The sequence below is a fragment of the Ascaphus truei genome, chromosome 19 (assembly GCF_040206685.1).
Source record: "Ascaphus truei isolate aAscTru1 chromosome 19, aAscTru1.hap1, whole genome shotgun sequence".
Taxonomy (NCBI): domain Eukaryota; kingdom Metazoa; phylum Chordata; class Amphibia; order Anura; family Ascaphidae; genus Ascaphus; species Ascaphus truei.
The window spans coordinates 20,266,054-20,287,820 of record NC_134501.1 but is presented as its reverse complement, the minus strand read 5'-3'; the positions used below and the strand labels follow the sequence as shown (position 1 = coordinate 20,287,820).

The following is a 21,767-nucleotide window of genomic DNA, read 5'->3' as shown; positions in this document are numbered from 1 at the left end:
TGACCTGCAGAGCCTTCGCTAAACCTCTTCTCTGCTAGGGACCTGCAGAGCCTTCGCTAAACCTCTTCTCTGCTAGGGACCTGCAGAGCCTTCGCTAAACCTCTTCTCTGCTAGGGACCTGCAGAGCCTTCGCTAAACCTCTTCACTACTAGGGAGCTGCAGAGCTTTTGCTTAACCTGTTCACTGCTAGGGACCTGCAGAGCTTTTGCTTAACCTGTTCACTGCTAGGGACCTGCAGAGCTTTTGCTTAACCTCTTCACTGCTAAGGACCTGCAGAGCCTTCGCTAAACCTCTTCACTGCTAGGGACCTGCAGAGCCTTCGCTAAACCTTGTCACTGCTAGGGACCTGCAGAGCCTTCGCTAAACCTCGGCACTGCTAGGGACCTGCAGAGCCTTCGCTAAACCTCTTCACTGCTAGGGACCTGCAGAGCCTTCGCTAAACCTCGTCACTGCTAGGGACCTGCAGAGCCTTCGCTAAACCTCTTCAGTGTTAGGGAGACCCACTAGTGAGTCTTGCTTAATATGCTTTGGTTTTAGAAGCCACTGCAATGCATGACGCTCCCTTGGCTTTACAGAGTATAATATTTATTTAATCTGTGCACTGATTTGGCTATATTTGTTGTTTTTCAGGCACTTGGGACACCGGTTGCGTTACCACCCCCTGAATAGGGGATTTGATGAATGGTTTGGATCTCCCAATTGTCACTTTGGACCTTATAACAACAAGGAAAGGCCAAATATCCCTGTGTACAGAGACTGGGACATGGCTGGCAGGTACGGTCTTCTCTCCCACCTCCAGTCTCTGGGATTGTTCTTTCCTTACCTACAGTCTGAGGATAATAACTATAGGTTATCCTGCTCTCTCATCACCTTAAGGCAGCAGTCCCCAGCTCCCCCCCCCGCCCCCCTTTAACGTGCGCATCAATACAATTCACACAATAAGTAATTAGATAAGTTGCTGATCGATCCGTTCTCCGGTGATTAGCAAAGATTCGGCTCAGGGGGGTTCACTAAATTGCTGTCAGTGCAGCAGAAGAGGACCAAAGATGCAAAGTTCTGTGGGGAAGATCATGTGACCAGGCAGGTCGCTAGATACAATTGGTGCTAGAGAGAGGGCAGGGCTCAAAAAGGGGTGTGTGCCAGAGCCTGTTTCAGAAGAGGAAGGGGATGTGACTTTGTAAATGGTTTTTATAGAAACAAAAAATGCTTGTGTTACATTATAATACATTAAAAATGTCATTCAGAGTAGAATTTATTTTGATTAAAAAAACAAGTATTTTCTCATAGTACAGAACTGATTTTTTTTTTAACACGTAGGATATTGCTTGGCCTGCAGCTTTTATACACAAGACCAAGAAAAGAATATTCACAAATTCCTTTTGCATTGGGGTTTGCAGCTATTCCATTTAACCATTTCCCTGCCAGGCGGCCACGCCCAACGTCGCGATTAACTGCGGCCCTCTGTCAGTGAAAAGGGTTACTCTCATCCGTGCTGGACAGATGTGCAGCGCTCTGCTTTTCTCCTTCTCTTCCGTCTCCAGTCCCAATTCCTTGTATTTGTTCCGTGCTGCGTTGGCTGTGTACTTGGTGCTGTACAAAGTAGAACAATAAAAGCCCCAGTAATTCCTGAGCAAGCCCCGTATTGTGCCATGTGTTTGCGGGGACTTGCTCAGCTCACGGTGACTTGCGTCTGAGTTTATACGGTGGGGCTCGCGCGCTATTCACACCTTCACCTGATAACTGCCCCTCCCACCAACCCGGTCATGCTTTCACTTAAGGGCAGGGCTGGCCATCTCCAATCTTCAGGGGCCACCAACCGGTCAGGTTTTCAGGATATCCCTGTTTCAGCACAGGTGAGCCACTGATTGAGCCACCTGTGCTGAAGCTGGGACTGATTGAGCCACCTGTGCTGAAGAAGGGATATCCTGAGAACCTGGCCTGTTGGTGGCCCTTACGGGCTGGAGTTGGCCACCCCTGCCTTAAGAGCTATGGCTGCGTGTCACAGTACACAGTGAACACATGTACACACGCCACGAAGGCTCATTCTGTCTCCTTCTCCTTGAAGATACTTTGAAGAATTTGGAATTGATCACAAGACTGGAGAAGCGAATCTGACTCAGATCTACCTGCAGGTATTGTTCTGATAGGCCGTCCTAAAACGGGTCCCCAGGTATTGTAGTAATCGTGTGACTTTAACCCTCTCCATTGGGGCCTTGGGGAGGCCCTGCAAAGCATTCTGTTAATGGTGATTAAGTGCTGCTCTCTGACCCGTAGACTTCCTGTTATCTCCTCCTCGCTCACAGGAAGCCCTGAATTTCATTAGCAGACGGGCAGGTGCAGAGCAGCCGTTCTTCCTGTACTGGGCCATTGACGCTACTCACGCTCCCGTCTACGCATCCCGACCCTTCCTGGGAACCAGCCGCAGAGGCCTGTAAGATCTGCTCACTGGGAGATGAAAGTGCTTTTATATATACGTTGCAATCGTTTCACCTGCATGTCAGGTGTTTGCGCCTTTAAGGTCATCCCTTAAGGTTGGGGGGAAAAGGGTTTTTGCCAGTAAGGGCAGTTACAATGTGAGATTCATTACCCATGGAGACTGTGATGGCAGATACAATAGATATGTTCAAAAAAAGTTGGACATCTTTTTAGAAAGGAAAGGTATACAGGGATATACCTAATAAGTAAACATGAGAAGGATGTTAATCCAGGGATTAATCTGATTGCCAATATTGGAGTCAGGAAGGAATGTATTTTTCCCCTTATGAGATATCATTAGATGTCACTGGGGTTTTTGTTTGCCTTCCTCTGGATCAATATACTGTAAGTACAAATCTAGGATAAGTATCTGTTGTCTAAATTTAGCATAGGTTGAACTTGATGTATGTCTTTCTTTTCAACCTCATCCACTGTGTCGCTGTCCCACTATGTAACTATCGATCTTCGGAGATGCAGCAAGACTTGTGAGGTTCATGAAGGGATCAGTGGTGTAGAACAACGTCGGCTTGTGACTCCTGAGTTGAACCAGAACAAGGTCTCACAACCTGCAGCGTATCTGCACCTGTAAGGAACAGGAGATGCCCCTAATATTTACAGGGCTCTGGGCAGAGGCCCTACTTTTGTCCATCTCCGAAACGTCAGTCAGTTAGCACATCTATGCTGTGCAAGTCTCTGTATAAGACTCCGTTACTGCGACGCTGAGCCTGACCTCCGTACAACGCCTCCCTCAGTTACGGAGACGCAGTGCGGGAGATCGATTTCAGCATCGGGAAGATCCTGGCGTTGCTGAAGCAGACGGGCATCGCAAAGGACACCTTCGTGTTCTTCACATCGGACAACGGAGCTGCTCTCATCTCCGCCCCGAACCAAGGTAAGTACAGAGCGGTATGGAGACGCACTGTACCTTTCCGGGAAGATGCCCTGGGACCCCACTCTCTTCCCTGGCCTAAAAAGCTCACAATCTAATTTGGGATGACTGCGACACAGGGAGTAGAAGTGCCAAGGAGATGGGGTGCAAAGCAGGTTTCTCCCACTTCAAAGGCAGCCACCAGTGTCTTGCTTATCTTGCAGGTGGCAGCAATGCCCCATTCCTGTGCGGGAAGCAGACAACTTTTGAGGGCGGCATGAGGGTGCCGGGCATCGCGTGGTGGCCGGGACGTGTGGCCGCTGGTCAGGTGAGCGTGAGACCATTACCCCTCTCTCTCTGCTCACCACATATCTAAATGCAGCAGAAAGAGGGGGGGGGGGGGGTGAGGCCACGTTATAGATGATTGGGGAGATCTCACCTAGAGTCCTGTGCTATATTCTGGAGACCAGGTCTCTGGCAGGACGTCACTAAATTAGAGATTGTTCAGAGAAGGGAAACTGAGACGCTGCAGGATCTACAGGAAAGGCCAAATTACCTTAATATGTGCGGCTTAGAGGAGAGAAGGGAGAGGGGGATATGAGAGAAACTGTCACATATATAAAGGGTTAATATGTGCAGCTTAGAGGAGAGAAGGGAGAGGGGGATATGAGAGAAACTGTCACATATATAAAGGGTTAATATGTGCGGCTTACAGGAGAGAAGGGAGAGGGGGATATGAGAGGAACTGTCACATATATAAAGGGTTAATATGTGCAGCTTACAGGAGAGAAGGGAGAGGGGGATATGAGAGGAACTGTCACATATATAAAGGGTTAATATGTGTAGCTTTGAGGGGAGAAGGGAGAGGGGGATATGAGAGGAACTGTCACATATATAAAGGGTTAATATGTGTAGCTTAGAGAGAAGGGAGAGGGATATGAGAGAATCTGTCACATATATAAAGGGTTAATATGTGCAGCTTAGGGAGAGGTGGATAAGAGAGAATCTGCCACATATAAAGGGTTAATATGTGCAGCTTAGAGAGGGATATGAGAGAAACTTACATAAAGGGTTAATATGTACAGCTTACAGGAGAGAAGGGAGAGGGGGATATGAGAGAAACTCTCCTATAAAGGGTTAATATGTGCAGCTTAGAAGGGAGAGGGGAGAGGAATATGAGAGAAACTCACATGTAAAGGGTTAATATGTGCAACTTAGAGGGGAGAAGGGAGAGGGGGATATGAGAGAAACTGTCACATATATAAAGGTTTTCAACAAAATACAGGAGAGAAGCATATTTCAGAGAGAGAGAACGAGGTGATGCTTATCTGCCATCCAATGTTATGTTTCGATGTAAATCCGTCCTGTTTCCAAACTCTGACAGCGGGCTTGTTTCTAAATGTGGAATCTAGCACTCCTGCAGAGGCTGCGCTGGCAGTGCAACGCTAGTTCAAATGCATATTTAATGTACGTAACCTTTTTAATATAATTATGATTGATTTGTTCGACATCAATATTTCTCCAAGTAGAAAACGCCACGATGAATCCGCTATGAGAAACTGTGCTAAATGAGGATAAATAAAAGGTATAAGATTCCGAACCCCAACTGTAGCTAGTTCTGGGGGTGCCCTACACATCGCTGGATCTCTTGTATGGCTAATAAATAGAATTTGGAGACGTGAATAGATGACTTGTATCGAGCGCTGCACCGTTTCAATGCCTTCTGTATAATCTGTTCAGGGCAGAGCTGGGTCTCTGGCAGGGCGGGGGTTAATGAACACCGGTTTCTGCACAGCTTGTGTCTCCGGGGGACGTGAAGCAGAAGCAGCTTCTGGTTTAGACACGCGCGCCTGTGTCTCACAGATAGGACCCGTATCTGATCGGCGGCTGTTATTACTTCCCTCCCATCCTGGCAGCTCTGTACAAAATGCTCGTTGGGGAGCCCACCCCATGCGAGGGTGTCACCTCGTGTGAGGAGGGCGGCTGTGGATGGGCCATGGGTCCTTTCTGGATTGTGGATGGGCCATGGATCCTTCATGGGATTCACAGACTCAATAGGTCACAAGTCCCTTCAGTCTGTCACCTAGAAGTGGGAGTCACAGACTATATGGGCCATTAGTCCCTTCTTTTTGCATCACATTGATGTGAGAGGGACAGTGTAAGGGTCATAGGTCACTGTGTCACCCTGCAAATAGACACACCCATTGGACATGTGTTGATTTTGTAAACTCGTTCACAATAGATTGCAAGCTCTTCCGTCCCATGCTTTATCTGGTCCTATTGCCAGAGCAAAGAGCCCTGTTGTACTGTGCAGGGTGTACTGCGCCATGGAATATGTTGGCGCCCTGCAGGTGATTCCGTTTGATTTCCCCCCCTCCAGGTGAGCCATCAGCTGGGCAGCATCATGGATCTGTTCACCACCAGCCTGTCCCTGGCAGGGCAGGAAGTCCCGGGTGACAGGGAGCTCGATGGCATTGACCTGTCACCGGTCATCCTCGAGGGCAAAGTGTTTGAAAGGTGAGAAGCCCAAGTGTTACTCACACACTCGCTTTAACTTCGCTAACCAATCCGGCAGGGAAGGGGTTATCACGTGTGAGCTCTTTCACAGCATCTAGTCCCGCTGGGCAGGGGTGATGGGCAGGGTGTGCGGGGAGAAGATGCTGGGGCAGGGGGAGAGGGGTTATGTACATGGGGCAGGGGCGTGCGGGGAGAAGATGCAGGGGCAGGGGGAGAGGGGTTATGTACATGGGGCAGGGTGTGCGGGGAGAAGATGCTGGGGCAGGGGGAGAGGGGTTATGTACATGGGGCAGGGTGTGCGGGGAGAAGATGCTGGGGCAGGGGGAGAGGGGTTATGTACATGGGGCAGGCCGTGCGGGGAGAAGATGCAGGGGCAGGGGGAGAGGGGTTATGTACATGGGCAGGCCGTGCGGGGAGAAGATGCTGGGGCAGGGGGAGAGGGGTTATGTACATGGGGCAGGGCGTGCGGGGAGAAGATGCTGGGGCAGGGGGAGAGGGGTTATGTACATGGGGCAGGGCGTGCGGGGAGAAGATGCTGGGGCAGGGGGAGAGGGGTTATGTACATGGGGCAGGGCGTGCGGGGAGAAGATGCTGGGGCAGGGGGAGAGGGGTTATGTACATGGGGCAGGCCGTGCGGGGAGAAGATGCAGGGGCAGGGGGAGAGGGGTTATGTACATGGGCAGGCCGTGCGGGGAGAAGATGCTGGGGCAGGGGGAGAGGGGTTATGTACATGGGGCAGGGCGTGCGGGGGAGAAGATGCTGGGGCAGGGGGAGAGGGGTTATGTACATGGGGCAGGGCGTGCGGGGAGAAGATGCTGGGGCAGGGGGAGAGGGGTTATGTACATGGGGCAGGGCGTGCGGGGAGAAGATGCTGGGGCAGGGGGAGAGGGGTTATGTACATGGGGCAGGGCGTGCGGGGAGAAGATGCGGGGGCAGGGGGAGAGGGGTTATGTACATGTGCAGGGGTGTGCGGGGAGAAGCTGCTGGGGCAGGGGGAGAGGGGTTATGTACATGGGGCAGGGTGTGCGGGGAGAAGATGCTGGGGCAGGGGGAGAGGGGTTATGTACATGTGCAGGGCGTGCGGGGAGAAGCTGCTGGGGCAGGGGGAGAGGGGTTATGTACATGTGCAGGGCGGCGGGGAGAAGATGCAGGGGGAGAGGGGTTATGTACATGTGCAGGGTGTGCGGGGAGAAGATGCTGGGGCAGGGGGAGAGGGGTTATGTACATGGGGCAGGGGTGTGCGGGGAGAAGATGCTGGGGCAGGGGGAGAGGGGTTATGTACATGTGCAGGGCGTGCGGGGAGAAGATGCAGGGGGAGAGGGGTTATGTACATGGGCAGGGGCGTGCGGGGAGAAGATGCTGGGGCAGGGGGAGAGGGGTTATGTACATGGGCAGGGCGTGCGGGGAGAAGATGCTGGGGCAGGGGGAGAGGGGTTATGTACATGGGCAGGCCGTGCGGGGAGAAGATGCGGGGGCAGGGGGAGAGTGGTTATGTACATGGGGCAGGGGTGTGCGGGGAGAAGATGCTGGGGCAGGGGGAGAGGGGTTATGTACATGGGGCAGGCCGTGCGGGGAGAAGATGCGGGGGCAGGGGGAGAGTGGTTATGTACATGGGGCAGGGGTGTGCGGGGAGAAGCTGCTGGGGCAGGGGGAGAGGGGTTATGTACATGGGCAGGGGTGTGCGGGGAGAAGATGCTGGGGCAGGGGGAGAGGGGTTATGTACATGGGGCAGGGTGTGCGGGGAGAAGATGCTGGGGCAGGGGGAGAGGGGTTATGTACATGGGGCAGGGTGTGCGGGGAGAAGATGCTGGGGCAGGGGGAGAGGGGTTATGTACATGGGGCAGGGTGTGCGGGGAGAAGATGCTGGGGCAGGGGGAGAGGGGTTATGTACATGGGCAGGGGCGTGCGGGGAGAAGATGCTGGGGCAGGGGGAGAGGGGTTATGTACATGGGCAGGCCGTGCGGGGAGAAGATGCTGGGGCAGGGGGAGAGGGGTTATGTACATGGGGCAGGGGTGTGCGGGGAGAAGATGCTGGGGCAGGGGGAGAGGGGTTATGTACATGGGCAGGCCGTGCGGGGAGAAGATGCGGGGGCAGGGGGAGAGGGGTTATGTACATGGGGCAGGGGTGTGCGGGGAGAAGATGCTGGGGCAGGGGGAGAGGGGTTATGTACATGGGGCAGGGGGAGAGGGGTTATGTACATGGGCAGGGCGTGCGGGGAGAAGATTCTGGGGCAGGGGGAGGGGGCAGGGGGAGAGGGGTTATGTACATGGGCAGGGCGTGCGGGGAGAAGCTGCTGGGGCAGGGGGAGAGGGGTTATGTACATGGGGCAGGGCCGTGTGGGGAGAAGCTGCTGGGGCAGGGGGAGAGGGGTTATGTACATGGGCAGGCCGTGCGGGGAGAAGATGCAGGGGGAGAGGGGTTATGTACATGGGCAGGCCGTGCGGGGAGAAGATGCTGGGGCAGGGGGAGAGGGGTTATGTACATGGGCAGGCCGTGCGGGAGAAGATGCTGGGGCAGGGGGAGAGGGGTTATGTACATGGGCAGGGCGTGCGGGGAGAAGATGCTGGGGCAGGGGGAGAGGGGTTATGTACATGGGGCAGAGCGTGCGGGGAGAAGCTGCTGGGGCAGGGGGAGAGGGGTTATGTACATGTGCAGGGAGAAGCTGCTGGGGCAGGGGAGAGGGGTTATGTACATGGGGCAGGGGGAGAGGGGTTATGTACATGGGGCAGGGCGTGCGGGGTTATGTACATGGGGCAGGGCGTGCGGGGAGAAGATGCTGGGGCAGGGGGAGAGGGATTATGTACATGGGCCGGCCGTGCGGGGAGAAGATGCTGGGGCAGGGGGAGAGGGGTTATGTACATGGGGCAGGGCGTGCGGGGAGAAGATGCTGGGCAGGGGAGAGGGGCTATGTACATGGGCAGGGTGTGCGGGGAGAAGATGCTGGGGCAGGGGGAGAGGGGTTATGTACATGGGGCAGGGCGTGCGGGGAGAAGATGCTGGGGCAGGGGGAGAGGGGTTATGTACATGGGCAGGGTGTGCGGGGAGAAGATGCTGGGGCAGGGGGAGAGGGGTTATGTACATGTGCAGGGGCGTGCGGGGAGAAGATGCTGGGGCAGGGGGAGAGGGGTTATGTACATGGGGCAGGGGGAGAGGGGTTATGTACATGGGCAGGCCGTGCGGGGAGAAGATGCTGGGGCAGGGGGAGAGGGGTTATGTACATGGGCAGGGTGTGCGGGGAGAAGATGCTGGGGCAGGGGGAGAGGGGTTATGTACATGGGCAGGCCGTGCGGGGAGAAGATGCTAGGGCAGGGGGAGAGGGGTTATGTACATGGGGCAGAGCGTGCGGGGAGAAGCTGCTGGGGCAGGGGGAGAGGGGTTATGTACATGTGCAGGGAAAAGCTGCTGGGGCAGGGGGAGAGGGGTTATGTACATGGGGCAGGGGGAGAGGGGTTATGTACATGGGGCAGGGGCGTGCGGGGAGAAGATGCTGGGGCAGGGGGAGAGGGGTTATGTACATGGGCAGGCCGTGCGGGGAGAAGATGCTGGGCAGGGGAGAGGGGTTATGTACATGGGCAGGGTGTGCGGGGAGAAGCTGCTGGGGCAGGGGGAGAGGGGTTATGTACATGGGCAGGCCGTGCGGGGAGAAGATGCGGGGGCAGGGGGAGAGGGGTTATGTACATGGGCAGGGTGTGCGGGGAGAAGATGCTGGGGCAGGGGGAGAGGGGTTATGTACATGGGCAGGCCGTGCGGGGAGAAGATGCGGGGGCAGGGGGAGAGGGGTTATGTACATGGGCAGGGTGTGCGGGGAGAAGATGCTGGGGCAGGGGGAGAGGGGTTATGTACATGGGCAGGCCGTGCGGGGAGAAGCTGCTGGGGCAGGGGGAGAGGGGTTATGTACATGGGGCAGGGTGTGCGGGGAGAAGATGCTGGGGCAGGGGGAGAGGGGTTATGTACATGGGCAGGGTGTGCGGGGAGAAGATGCTGGGGCAGGGGGAGAGGGGTTATGCACATGGGGCAGGGCGTGCGGGGAGAAGCTGCTGGGGCAGGGGGAGAGGGGTTATGTACATGGGGCAGGGGGAGAGGGGTTATGTACATGGGGCAGGGCGTGCGGGGAGAAGATGCGGGGGCAGGGGGAGAGGGGTTATGTACATGGGCAGGCCGTGCGGGGAGAAGATGCTGGGGCAGGGGGAGAGGGGTTATGTACATGGGCAGGGTGTGCGGGGAGAAGCTGCTGGGGCAGGGGGAGAGGGGTTATGTACATGGGCCGGCCGTGCGGGGAGAAGATGCTGGGGCAGGGGGAGAGGGGTTATGTACATGGGGCAGGGCGTGCGGGGAGAAGATGCTGGGGCAGGGGGAGAGGGGTTATGTACATGGGCAGGGTGTGCGGGGAGAAGATGCTGGGGCAGGGGGAGAGGGGTTATGTACATGGGCAGGGTGTGCGGGGAGAAGATGCTGGGGCAGGGGGAGAGGGGTTATGTACATGTGCAGGGGCGTGCGGGGAGAAGATGCTGGGGCAGGGGGAGAGGGGTTATGTACATGGGGCAGGGGCGTGCGGGGAGAAGATGCTGGGGCAGGGGGAGCGGGGTTATGTACATGGGCAGGGGTGTGCGGGGAGAAGATGCGGGGGCAGGGGGAGAGGGGTTATGTACATGGGCAGGGCGTGCGGGGAGAAGATGCTGGGGCAGGGGGAGAGGGGTTATGTACATGGGGCAGAGCGTGCGGGGAGAAGCTGCTGGGGCAGGGGGAGAGGGGTTATGTACATGGGGCAGGGGGAGAGGGGTTATGTACATGGGGCAGGGGCGTGCGGGGAGAAGATGCTGGGGCAGGGGGAGAGGGGTTATGTACATGGGGCAGGCCGTGCGGGGAGAAGATGCGGGGGCAGGGGGAGAGGAGTTATGTACATGGGGCAGGGCGTGCGGGGAGAAGATGCTGGGGCAGGGGGAGAGGGGTTATGTACATGGGCAGGCCGTGCGGGGAGAAGATGCGGGGGCAGGGGGAGAGGGGTTATGTACATGGGCAGGGTGTGCGGGGAGAAGCTGCTGGGGCAGGGGGAGAGGGGTTATGTACATGGGCCGGCCGTGCGGGGAGAAGATGCTGGGGCAGGGGGAGAGGGGTTATGTACATGGGCAGGGTGTGCGGGGAGAAGATGCTGGGGCAGGGGGAGAGGGGTTATGTACATGGGCAGGCCGTGCGGGGAGAAGCTGCTGGGGCAGGGGGAGAGGGGTTATGTACATGGGGCAGGGTGTGCGGGGAGAAGATGCTGGGGCAGGGGGAGAGGGGTTATGTACATGGGCAGGGCGTGCGGGGAGAAGATGCGGGGGGAGAGGGGTTATGTACATGGGCAGGGGCGTGCGGGGAGAAGATGCTGGGGCAGGGGGAGAGGGGTTATGTACATGGGCAGGGGCGTGCGGGGAGAAGATGCTGGGGCAGGGGGAGAGGGGTTATGTACATGGGGCAGGGGGGAGAGGGGTTATGTACATGGGGCAGGGGCGTGCGGGGAGAAGATGCTGGGGCAGGGGGAGAGGGGTTATGTACATGGGGCAGGCCGTGCGGGGAGAAGATGCGGGGGCAGGGGGAGAGGAGTTATGTACATGGGGCAGGGCGTGCGGGGAGAAGATGCTGGGGCAGGGGAGAGGGGTTATGTACATGGGCAGGCCGTGCGGGGAGAAGATGCGGGGGCAGGGGGAGAGGGGTTATGTACATGGGCAGGGTGTGCGGGGAGAAGCTGCTGGGGCAGGGGGAGAGGGGTTATGTACATGGGCCGGCCGTGCGGGGAGAAGATGCTGGGGCAGGGGGAGAGGGGTTATGTACATGGGCAGGGTGTGCGGGGAGAAGATGCTGGGGCAGGGGGAGAGGGGTTATGTACATGGGCAGGCCGTGCGGGGAGAAGCTGCTGGGGCAGGGGGAGAGGGGTTATGTACATGGGGCAGGGTGTGCGGGGAGAAGATGCTGGGGCAGGGGGAGAGGGGTTATGTACATGGGCAGGGCGTGCGGGGAGAAGATGCGGGGGGAGAGGGGTTATGTACATGGGCAGGGGCGTGCGGGGAGAAGATGCTGGGGCAGGGGGAGAGGGGTTATGTACATGGGCAGGGGCGTGCGGGGAGAAGATGCTGGGGCAGGGGAGAGGGGTTATGTACATGGGGCAGGGTGTGCGGGGAGAAGATGCAGGGGCAGGGGGAGAGGGGTTATGTACATGGGCAGGGCGTGTGGGGAAAAGATGCTGGGGCAGGGGGAGAGGGGTTATGTACATGGGGCAGGGTGTGCGGGGAGAAGATGCTGGGGCAGGGGGAGAGGGGTTATGTACATGTGCAGGGGCGTGCGGGGAGAAGATGCGGGGGCAGGGGAGAGGGGTTATGTACATGGGCAGGCCGTGCGGGGAGAAGATGCGGGGGCAGGGGGAGAGGGGTTATGTGCAGGGGTGTACGGGGAGAAGATGCTGGGGCAGGGGGAGAGGGGTTATGTACATGGGCAGGGGTGTGCGGGGAGAAGATGCTGGGGCAGGGGGAGAGGGGTTATGTACATGGGGCAGGGCGTGCGGGGAGAAGATGCTGGGGCAGGGGGAGAGGGGTTATGTACATGGGCGGGCCGTGCGGGGAGAAGATGCAGGGGGAGAGGGGTTATGTACATGGGCAGGGGTGTGCGGGGAGAAGATGCTGGGGCAGGGGGAGAGGGGTTATGTACATGGGGCAGGGCGTGCGGGGAGAAGATGCTGGGGCAGGGGGAGAGGGGTTATGTACATGGGGCAGGGCGTGCGGGGAGAAGATGCTGGGGCAGGGGGAGAGGGGTTATGTACATGGGGCAGGGCGTGCGGGGAGAAGATGCTGGGGCAGGGGGAGAGGGGTTATGTACATGGGCAGGGGTGTGCGGGGAGAAGATGCTGGGGCAGGGGGAGAGGGGTTATGTACATGGGGCAGGGCGTGCGGGGAGAAGATGCTGGGGCAGGGGGAGAGGGGTTATGTACATGGGGCAGGGGCGTGCGGGGAGAAGATGCTGGGGCAGGGGGAGCGGGGTTATGTACATGGGCAGGCCGTGCGGGGAGAAGATGCGGGGGCAGGGGGAGAGGGGTTATGTACATGGGCAGGCCGTGCGGGGAGAAGATGCGGGGGCAGGGGGAGAGGGGTTATGTACATGGGCAGGCCGTGCGGGGAGAAGATGCTGGGGCAGGGGGAGAGGGGTTATGTACATGGGCAGGGGCGTGCGGGGAGAAGATGCTGGGGCAGGGGGAGAGGGGTTATGTACATGGGCAGGCCGTGCGGGGAGAAGATGCGGGGGCAGGGGGAGAGGGGTTATGTACATGGGCAGGGTGTGCGGGGAGAAGATGCTGGGGCAGGGGGAGAGGGGTTATGTACATGGGCAGGGGCGTGCGGGGAGAAGATGCTGGGGCAGGGGGAGAGGGGTTATGTACATGGGGCAGGGTGTGCGGGGAGAAGATGCTGGGGCAGGGGGAGAGGGGTTATGTACATGGGCAGGGTGTGCGGGGAGAAGATGCTGGGGCAGGGGGAGAGGGGTTATGTACATGGGGCAGGGCGTGCGGGGAGAAGATGCTGGGGCAGGGGGAGAGGGGTTATGTACATGTGCAGGGGCGTGCGGGGAGAAGATGCGGGGGCAGGGGGAGAGGGGTTATGTACATGGGCAGGGGCGTGCGGGGAGAAGATGCGGGGGCAGGGGGAGAGGGGTTATGTACATGGGCAGGCCGTGCGGGGAGAAGATGCAGGGGGAGAGGGGTTATGTACATGGGCAGGCCGTGCGGGGAGAAGATGCTGGGGCAGGGGGAGAGGGGTTATGTACATGGGCAGGCCGTGCGGGGAGAAGATGCTGGGGCAGGGGGAGAGGGGTTATGTACATGGGCAGGCCGTGCGGGGAGAAGATGCTGGGGCAGGGGGAGAGGGGTTATGTACATGGGCAGGCCGTGCGGGGAGAAGATGCTGGGGCAGGGGGAGAGGGGTTATGTACATGGGCAGGCCGTGCGGGGAGAAGATGCTGGGGCAGGGGGAGAGGGGTTATGTACATGGGCAGGCCGTGCGGGGAGAAGATGCTGGGGCAGGGGGAGAGGGGTTATGTACATGGGCAGGCCGTGCGGGGAGAAGATGCTGGGGCAGGGGGAGAGGGGTTATGTACATGGGCAGGCCGTGCGGGGAGAAGATGCTGGGGCAGGGGGAGAGGGGTTATGTACATGGGCAGGCCGTGCGGGGAGAAGATGCGGGGGCAGGGGGAGAGGGGTTTTTGGCAGCACAAACTCCCGTTGGCATCACTGGTAACCCAATACTGAGACCTCGGTAGTGCAGGGTGGTGTTTGGGTGTTGCGGGGGAAGCCGTGTCACTGTTACTAGGGCGGCTGTAAGACGCTGCTCTGCTGTGTAATGCTCTCGCTAAGCACAGAGATCCCCTGCAGGATAAAGCCGGCACCCGAATAAATAACAGATGTTGAGCTGAAGAGATCACATCAGATCAGAGGCTCTCTCCCCCCCCCCCCCTCCTGATGTGACAAGTATGGATAATAACTTAACACTGTGAGTGCTGGGAGGGAATTCCCTACATCACTACACAGTCAGAGCCTCGTACAAGTGCCTCCTCGCCTCCCGCACCGTTAGAAAGGGTCCCTGCCCACCGCTCGCTTATTTTGGTTCTAACTTTTTAAGAGGGGTTTTGAAACCCTGTGTTTTTATTTAACGTGATTGCTCCGTAACCTCTTCTGAAGTTAATGCTGCTCCTCCCGCTCTGCCTCTCCCGCTCTGCCTCTCTCGCTCTGCCTCTCTCGCTCTCCCCCTCTCTCGCTCTCCCCCCCCTCCCGCTCTGCCTCTCTCGCTCTGCCTCTCTCGCTCTGCCTCTCTCGCTCTGCCTCTCTCGCTCTCCCCCCCTCCCGCTCTGCCTCTCTCGCTTTCCCCCCCTCCCGCTCTGCCTCTCCCGCTCTGCCTCTCTCGCTCTGCCTCCCTCCCGCTCTGCCTCTCTCGCTTTCCCCCCCTCCCGCTCTGCCTCTCTCGCTCTCCCCCCCTCCCGCTCTGCCTCTCTCGCTTTCCCCCCCTCCCGCTCTGCCTCTCTCGCTCTCCCCCCCTCCCGCTCTGCCTCTCTCGCTTTCCCCCCTCCCGCTCTGCCTCTCTCGCTCTCCCCCCCTCCCGCTCTGCCTCTCTCGCTCTCCCCCCCTCCCGCTCTGCCTCTCTCGCTCCCGCCCCTCCCGCTCTGCCTCTCTCGCTCTCCCCCCCTCCCGCTCTGCCTCTCTCGCTTTCCCCCCCTCCCGCTCTGCCTCTCTCGCTCCCCCCCCTCCCGCTCTGCCTCTCGCTCTCCCCCCCCCTCCCGCTCTGCCTCTCGCTCTCCCCCCCTCCCGCTCTGTCTCTCTCGCTCCCCCCCCCTCCGCCTCTCTCGCTCCCCCCCCCCCTCCGCCTCTCTCGCTCCCCCCCCCTCCGCCTCTCTCGCTCCCCCCCCTCCGCCTCTCTCGCCCTCCCCCCCTCCCGCTCTGCCTCTCTCCCCCCCTCCCGCTCTGCCTCTCTCGCTCTCCCCCCCCTCCCGCTCTGCCTCTCTCGCTCTCCCCCCCTCCCGCTCTGCCTCTCTCGTTCTCCCCCCCTCCCGTTCTGCCTCTCTCGCTCTCCCCCCCTCCCGCTCTGCCTCTCTCGCTCCCCCCCCCCTCCCGCTCTGCCTCTCTCGCTCTCCCCCCCTCCCCCCCGCTCTGGTGCTCTCCCCCGCTCTTTCAGGCCAATATTCTATTACCGTGGCAACGAGCTGATGGCCGTCAGGCTGGGGCAGCACAAAGCTCATTACTGGACCTGGAGTAACTCGTGGGAGGAGCTTTCCCAGGTGAATATTAACCTCATCCGCTGGTAGGAGTCGCGTGTTTGGGACAGGGCCTCATATAACATCCGTATGCTGCCACGTGTCAATCTGCTGAATATCACAGTGTGTGTGTGTGTGTGTGTGTGTGTGTGTGTCTGTCTGTCATACAGTTTTATAAGGGAGGAACATCTAAATACTCATCATAATACTCAGATATTCTCTATTTCGTATCCCTCTCCCTCCCGTGCTAAGACAAGGCGCACTTGTCACTAGATGTGTGACAGTATATTCTGTGTGTTACTTGCCTTGCGTTACAGAATACAGGATAACATGGAACTCTATACTCCCTGAGTATCCAAACAGGAGTTAAAAGCATGTTTCCTTCTAGTAATACATTCCAAATTGAGCAGCTGGAGACTGAAATCTGCTGGTTGTAGTTATAACGGTGACCTGATGTTCTGGGGACAGTGTGATAAACTCCTGACCGGTAGGGAGCGTGCAGTGAGCTGCAGGTGGCAGCGCTGGGATTTTAAGGCTGAATTCCCCGTGCCTGTAGCAGGGAATTCCCCATCCCAGGCATGTGACTGAGCATCCATCACCCAGCAGAATTGATTGGGGCCATTGTATAAATGGTAAAATGCCGCAGGGGATAATCCGAGATCTGTCTGGATAACTGAGCACGGACACAGAATCAATGGTGAGATTTCTCTCCAGGGACCGAAATCTGAATCTCATTCAGAGCTCATCTGCTCCCCCCCCCCCTTCCCCTCTCATAGCTCAGAGATTACCTCCAGCAGTGAAGGGGTCACAGGATAAGATGGGCCCTCCTCCCCCCCTCCCTGCCTAACAATCTGTATTGAAATCCCCTGTTTTTTGCATGCAGCATTACCTCCCCTGCGTCATGTTCCAGCAGCACACGTCTGTCTGACTCTCTTAATTCCACTGCATGTTACTTTCTCTCCTTCCCCCCCCATCTCACACAGGGGACACCCTCTTTCCCCCCCCCCCACCCCTCTCGCACAGGTACACCCTGTTGCTTTCCCCCTATCTGTCTTCCCTCCCGCCTCACCCCCGGACACACAGGGATACTCTGGCGCTATTGTCCCCCGTCCACAGGGACACACTGTCTCCACCCCCCCCCCTCCACACACACACACACACACACAGCGACACTCTGCTCCCCCCCCCCCACACACACCCTGTTTCACACACCCCCTCTCACGCAGAGACGCCCTCGCCCCCCCCCCCCCCCCTCCACACACACGGGGACACACACGGACACACAAACACACACAGGGACACCTGCTCCTGCTCCCCCTCCCCCCACACACACACACACACACACGATCTCTCCCCCCCCCTCCTCACACATTGTCGCCCCGTGACCTCTGCATCATACATTTACAGAGTTAGGCAGGAGATTAACCCCTTCGGTGCTAGAGATTTACGATCCTATAATGCAAGGTGCTATGCACTTTAGAATTGAGAACATTGCAGTGTTACTTCAAGACCGTGACAAATCTGCACACGGATATTAGTGTCACACACCCTCATTCCAAGACCCGAGCTACCCCACATGTCTGTGCTTGCAGGGTATCAATTTCTGTCCAGGGCAGAACGTTACCGGAGTAACGACACACGCACAGGAGGAACACAGCATCAACCCTCTCATGTTCCACCTGGGAAGAGACCCCGGAGAGAAGTACCCCATAAGGTGAGAGGTCACACGTCCTCTGCTGATGGAGAGGTGACAAGGGACCACAGGATGGGTGCCAGGTAGGACATATGGCCCACTGCTTCAGTCCATCCACAAGGTGACACAGACAGAAGGGAGCTGTGACCCACGGCATCTGTCCCTCCCACCGCAGGGTGACAGGCAGAAGGGAGCGTGTGCTCCAGTGTTAGGGAGAATCATGTTAGGCAGGAGAGCGGGAGATGCAGCATCTTTGCAAACGGCCCCTGTAACATGTGACCGGGGGTCCCACAGGTCTAATCCGCATCAGGAATGTGACCTCGGCGGCTGGTATCACAGCTGCTCCCCGCACAGGAGGCACAAGCCAATCACCAAGGTGGCAATTAGAGTAAATAAAGTGAGCGCACTGCACACCTGTGCCCGGGGCCCCGGGGAGGGGGGGGGGGGGGGTCTCCAAGCAGGTCTGAGACGGGGGTATGGGGGAGTCCCCAGGCAGGTCTGAGAGACGGGTACGGGAGAGGGTCTCCAGGCAGGTCTGAGAGACGGGGTGGGGGGGTCTCCAGGCAGGTCTGAGAGACAGGGGTACGGGAGGGGGTCTCCAGGCAGGTCTGAGAGACGGGGGTGGGGGGGTCTCCAGGCAGGTCTGAGGGACGGGGGTCTCCAGGCAGGTCTGAGACAGGGGTACGGGAGGGGGTCTCCAGGCAGGTCTGAGAGATGGGGGAGTCTCCAGGCAGGTCTGAGAGACGGGTACGGGAGAGGGTCTCCAGCCAGGTCTGAGAGACGGGGTGGGGGGGTCTCCAGGCAGGTCTGAGGGACAGGGGTCTCCAGGCAGGTCTGAGAGACAGGGGTACGGGAGGGGGTCTCCAGGCAGGTCTGAGAGATGGGGGAGTCTCCAGGCAGGTCTGAGAAACGTGGGTATGGGGGAGTCTCCAGGCAGGTCTGAGACAGGGGTACGGACGAGTCTCCAGGCAGGTCTGAGAGACGGAGGTACGGGGGGGGGAGGGTCTCCAGGCAGGTCAGTATAACGCCTCCCGGAGAAGCCCACTGTTTCTGACCTCCCCCCTCTTGTCTTTTTCAGCGCACTGCTTTCTCTCTCCCTCCTCATGTAATCCCCCTCAGCAGTGAAGGGGTTAATCCTAGCTTGCACCTGCGGTAAATAACCCCACCACAGCAGGGACAGGCTCGGCTCTACTACCTTCCTCACAGCTACGGGCAGGATACGGCGTCTTTATCCCCTCTCCCACCAGTGTCCCATTAACCCTCTCACTGCCAGGAGGCGTGGGCTGTCAACCTTCACAGAGCCGCAACGGGCAATCTCCATTAACCCCCTCCGTGCCGCACGCTGGCTCTCTCTAACCCTCCTCCCCCTCTGTTGCAGTGTACTAAGTGCAGAGTACGCCGATGCACTGAGCAGGATTTCCGCCGTGGTCCGTCAGCACCGGCAAACCATGATCCCAGGGGAGCCTCAGCTCAATGTGTGTGACCTGGCAGTCATGGTGAGTCCCTTCGCGTCCCCAGCTGCCATTTTTAAAGCTCCCGTAACCATGAACATCATGTGTCAGATCTGCAATCAGGGGAATGGGCTCCGTAGCACCCAGGTCAGTGGTGGGCAGCTCCAGTCCGCAAGGGCCACCAACAGGTCAGGATATCCCTGCTTCAGCACAGGTGGCTGTCAAAGACTTAGCCACTGATTGAGCCCCCTGTGCTGAAGCAGGGATATCCTGAAAACCTGACCTGTTGCTGGCCCTGGAAGACTGGAGTTGTCCGCCCCTGGCCTAGAACTTCCTATCTGCAATAAGCACAACACACAATATCCCGGGACACACAATATCCCGGGACGCACAATATCCCGGGACGCACAATATCCCGGGACGCACAGTATCCCGGGACGCACAGTATCCCGGGACGCACAATATCCCGGGACACACAATATCCCGGGACACACAATATCCCGGGACACACAATATCCCGGGACACACAATATCCCGGGACACACAATATCCCGGGACACACAATATCCCGGGACACACAGCTGTGTGGCTTCCCTCCCGTGCGTGTTAGGGCTCGTACAGAGGAAACGCTGCGGCCGTCCCGAAGATGCAGTGATCAGCTGAGGGATAGAAGAAATATTTCTAGTTTCCTTGTACAGCTCTGGCAGTGTACGCAGTACTGTACATAGAATTGTTCAGCACAACCAGTCCCTGCCCTGCAGAGCTTACAATCTAATGTTGGTGCTTGAGGCATAGGGAGATGGTGACTCGCCCAAGGTCACAAGGAGACGACACCGCGGTTCAAACCAGGTTCATACCACTTCAAAGACTCTGATACTACCAGTGAGCTGCTACTTCAGCACAATCAAGAAACGTAATCTCTGCCGAGGCTCATGTGATAATGCAGCGCCATCTACTGCTGGCTGAGGGGATTGTCCTATATACCCCCTTGTATCGGGATGTGTGTGGTTAAATACCCTCCATGTGACGTGTGTGCGGTTAAATACCCTCCATGTGACGTGTGTGCGGTTAAATACCCTCTGTGTATGTGTAGTTAAACACTCTCTGTGTAATGTGACGTGTGTGCGGTTAAATACCCTATGTGTGACGTGTGGTTAAATACCTTCCGCTAAACAATATTCAAAACTAAATACTGCATCAAAAGGAGCGTTTTGTTTCATCATGAAATGTGATTAGCATTTGGAAATGCAGAATAGCGTGTCCCCCTCCTCCCTCCCCTCTCCCCCCCTCCCTCCCCCCTCCTCATAACCTTTGCCCAAAAGCCAAATCCAAAATGATTTATGAAACCATCAAGATTTCCTGTCGAAGCCCTGCATGGGATATAAATTATTTTCAGAAACAGTGGTGTGTGATATTGTAACGGTGTGTTTATAAAATAATAACACGGTGAGTGTCTCTCTTTGGAGGTTGTTGTGTGGATCAGAAATGGGCTGCCACAATTCCACCCCAGAGGTGGCTGCATAAATGCACCTGAAGCAATGAGACACGGTATCAATACACGACTGTCGCCACACTTTTCTGATGATTGAGTTGGAAGCACAAAGTTCCCTTATTGTATCTCCCTCCATTTCCCGTGCTGGTGCTTATATTAATGCCTGCGCTCTGGTCTTGCAGAACTGGTCCCCCCCGGGCTGCGAGAAGCTGGGGAAATGTCTAACGCCCCCGGGGTCCAAGCCCTGGAAATGCACCTGGCCTCATTAATTCAGAGGAACGCTCGCTCTCCTGCTTCAGCTCGCTCTCCTGCTTCAGCACCAGGAGTAAATCGGAGTTACGTGACCCACAGGTTCAGCGACAAAGGGAAACTGGGGATGAGACATCATAGCTCTGAACTGCAAAAGATGGCATAAAGTGTGGTCCCAACATTCAGTACTGAACAAGTTGCAGCTGTTGGCGACCAAGAGGGGGTCATATGTCCCTCTGCTTAACAATTTCTGTGCTACCCTTTAACGTCTGCTTTGTTTGTCCCTCCCACTGATTGTTACACAGTCTGCCACTGAAAGATAAGATGGTGGCTGTGAACAAAGAAGTGGGGGAGAGACCCTCTTTAGCTTCCTGGCCTCTTCATAAGGGACCTCCTCAAAGCATTAGCCTGCGGTATACCAACGCCTATGCAGCTAGGTTAGGGACATCGACCGGCAGAGCCCAGAACTCCGTCCACAGACGGCAGCTTTATCTAGGGTGTGGGCACCGGCCTCATCTCTGGTTCACATTGCAGAACTGGCAGCAATTTACAGGCCACGTCTACACAGAGGATGTTTATCTGCATCCTGTACAGCAACTCCAATCATCAAGGGCCACCAACAGGTCAGGTTTTCAAGATATCCCTGCTTCAGTACTGAAGCAGGGATATCTTGAAGAGCTGTTGGTGGCCCTTGAGGACTGGAGTAGCCCACCCCTGCTGCACAGACAGGTTGTCGGCTACATGGGCATGGATTCCCATGTCACCTCATTCACCTTGAAATTCTCCCGTGTGTGTTAATCACACGCCTCTTCTATACTCTGCACTATGTATGTACAGTTTGCAGGAAGTGCCATAGAATGTTTACTACATACTGTAACCCCTTTGATGTCGTTGGTGCCAGCAGCACACAATACATTGCTTGTTCCTCTTGCAGAGGGGTTAGCCAGTCCCTGCCTAGAGATGCCTTTAATTAAGCAATGTCTTGCAATGCACTGATGTTTTCTGGCGGCGAAGGCGTTAATTACCCTCTTTAGTTGGTGTTTTAAACCCCTTTGCCTGCCAGAAGGATTTAGTCACCAAGCTAAAGCCAGGCTCCCCTCACTAAATGCTGCTTTTGTAAGAATTACACTCCTCTCCAGCAGGCAGAGGGTTAATGCCAAAATAAACCACCGTGTCTTAATGACAGTTTTTGTGTAATGTATAAAAGAGGAGCGCAGAGAAAAGTCTGTTAAAGAACATTGCACATACTATACATT

The 21,767-nt window shown here is 57.3% G+C and overlaps 1 protein-coding gene across 1 annotated transcript; it reads left to right on the top strand.

Moving 5' to 3' along the window:
- Positions 1 to 635: 635 nt before the first annotated feature.
- On the top strand, positions 636 to 21,691 carry GALNS (galactosamine (N-acetyl)-6-sulfatase). The gene is made up of 10 exons (XM_075576798.1): positions 636 to 774; positions 2,066 to 2,132; positions 2,304 to 2,431; positions 3,228 to 3,367; positions 3,568 to 3,671; positions 5,724 to 5,860; positions 15,548 to 15,650; positions 17,219 to 17,340; positions 18,698 to 18,815; positions 20,445 to 21,691. The coding sequence occupies exons 1-10, from the start codon at positions 764 to 766 to the stop codon at positions 20,529 to 20,531; spliced, it is 1,017 nt and encodes a 338-aa protein (XP_075432913.1). The 5' UTR covers positions 636 to 763; the 3' UTR covers positions 20,532 to 21,691.
- Positions 21,692 to 21,767: the final 76 nt, after the last annotated feature.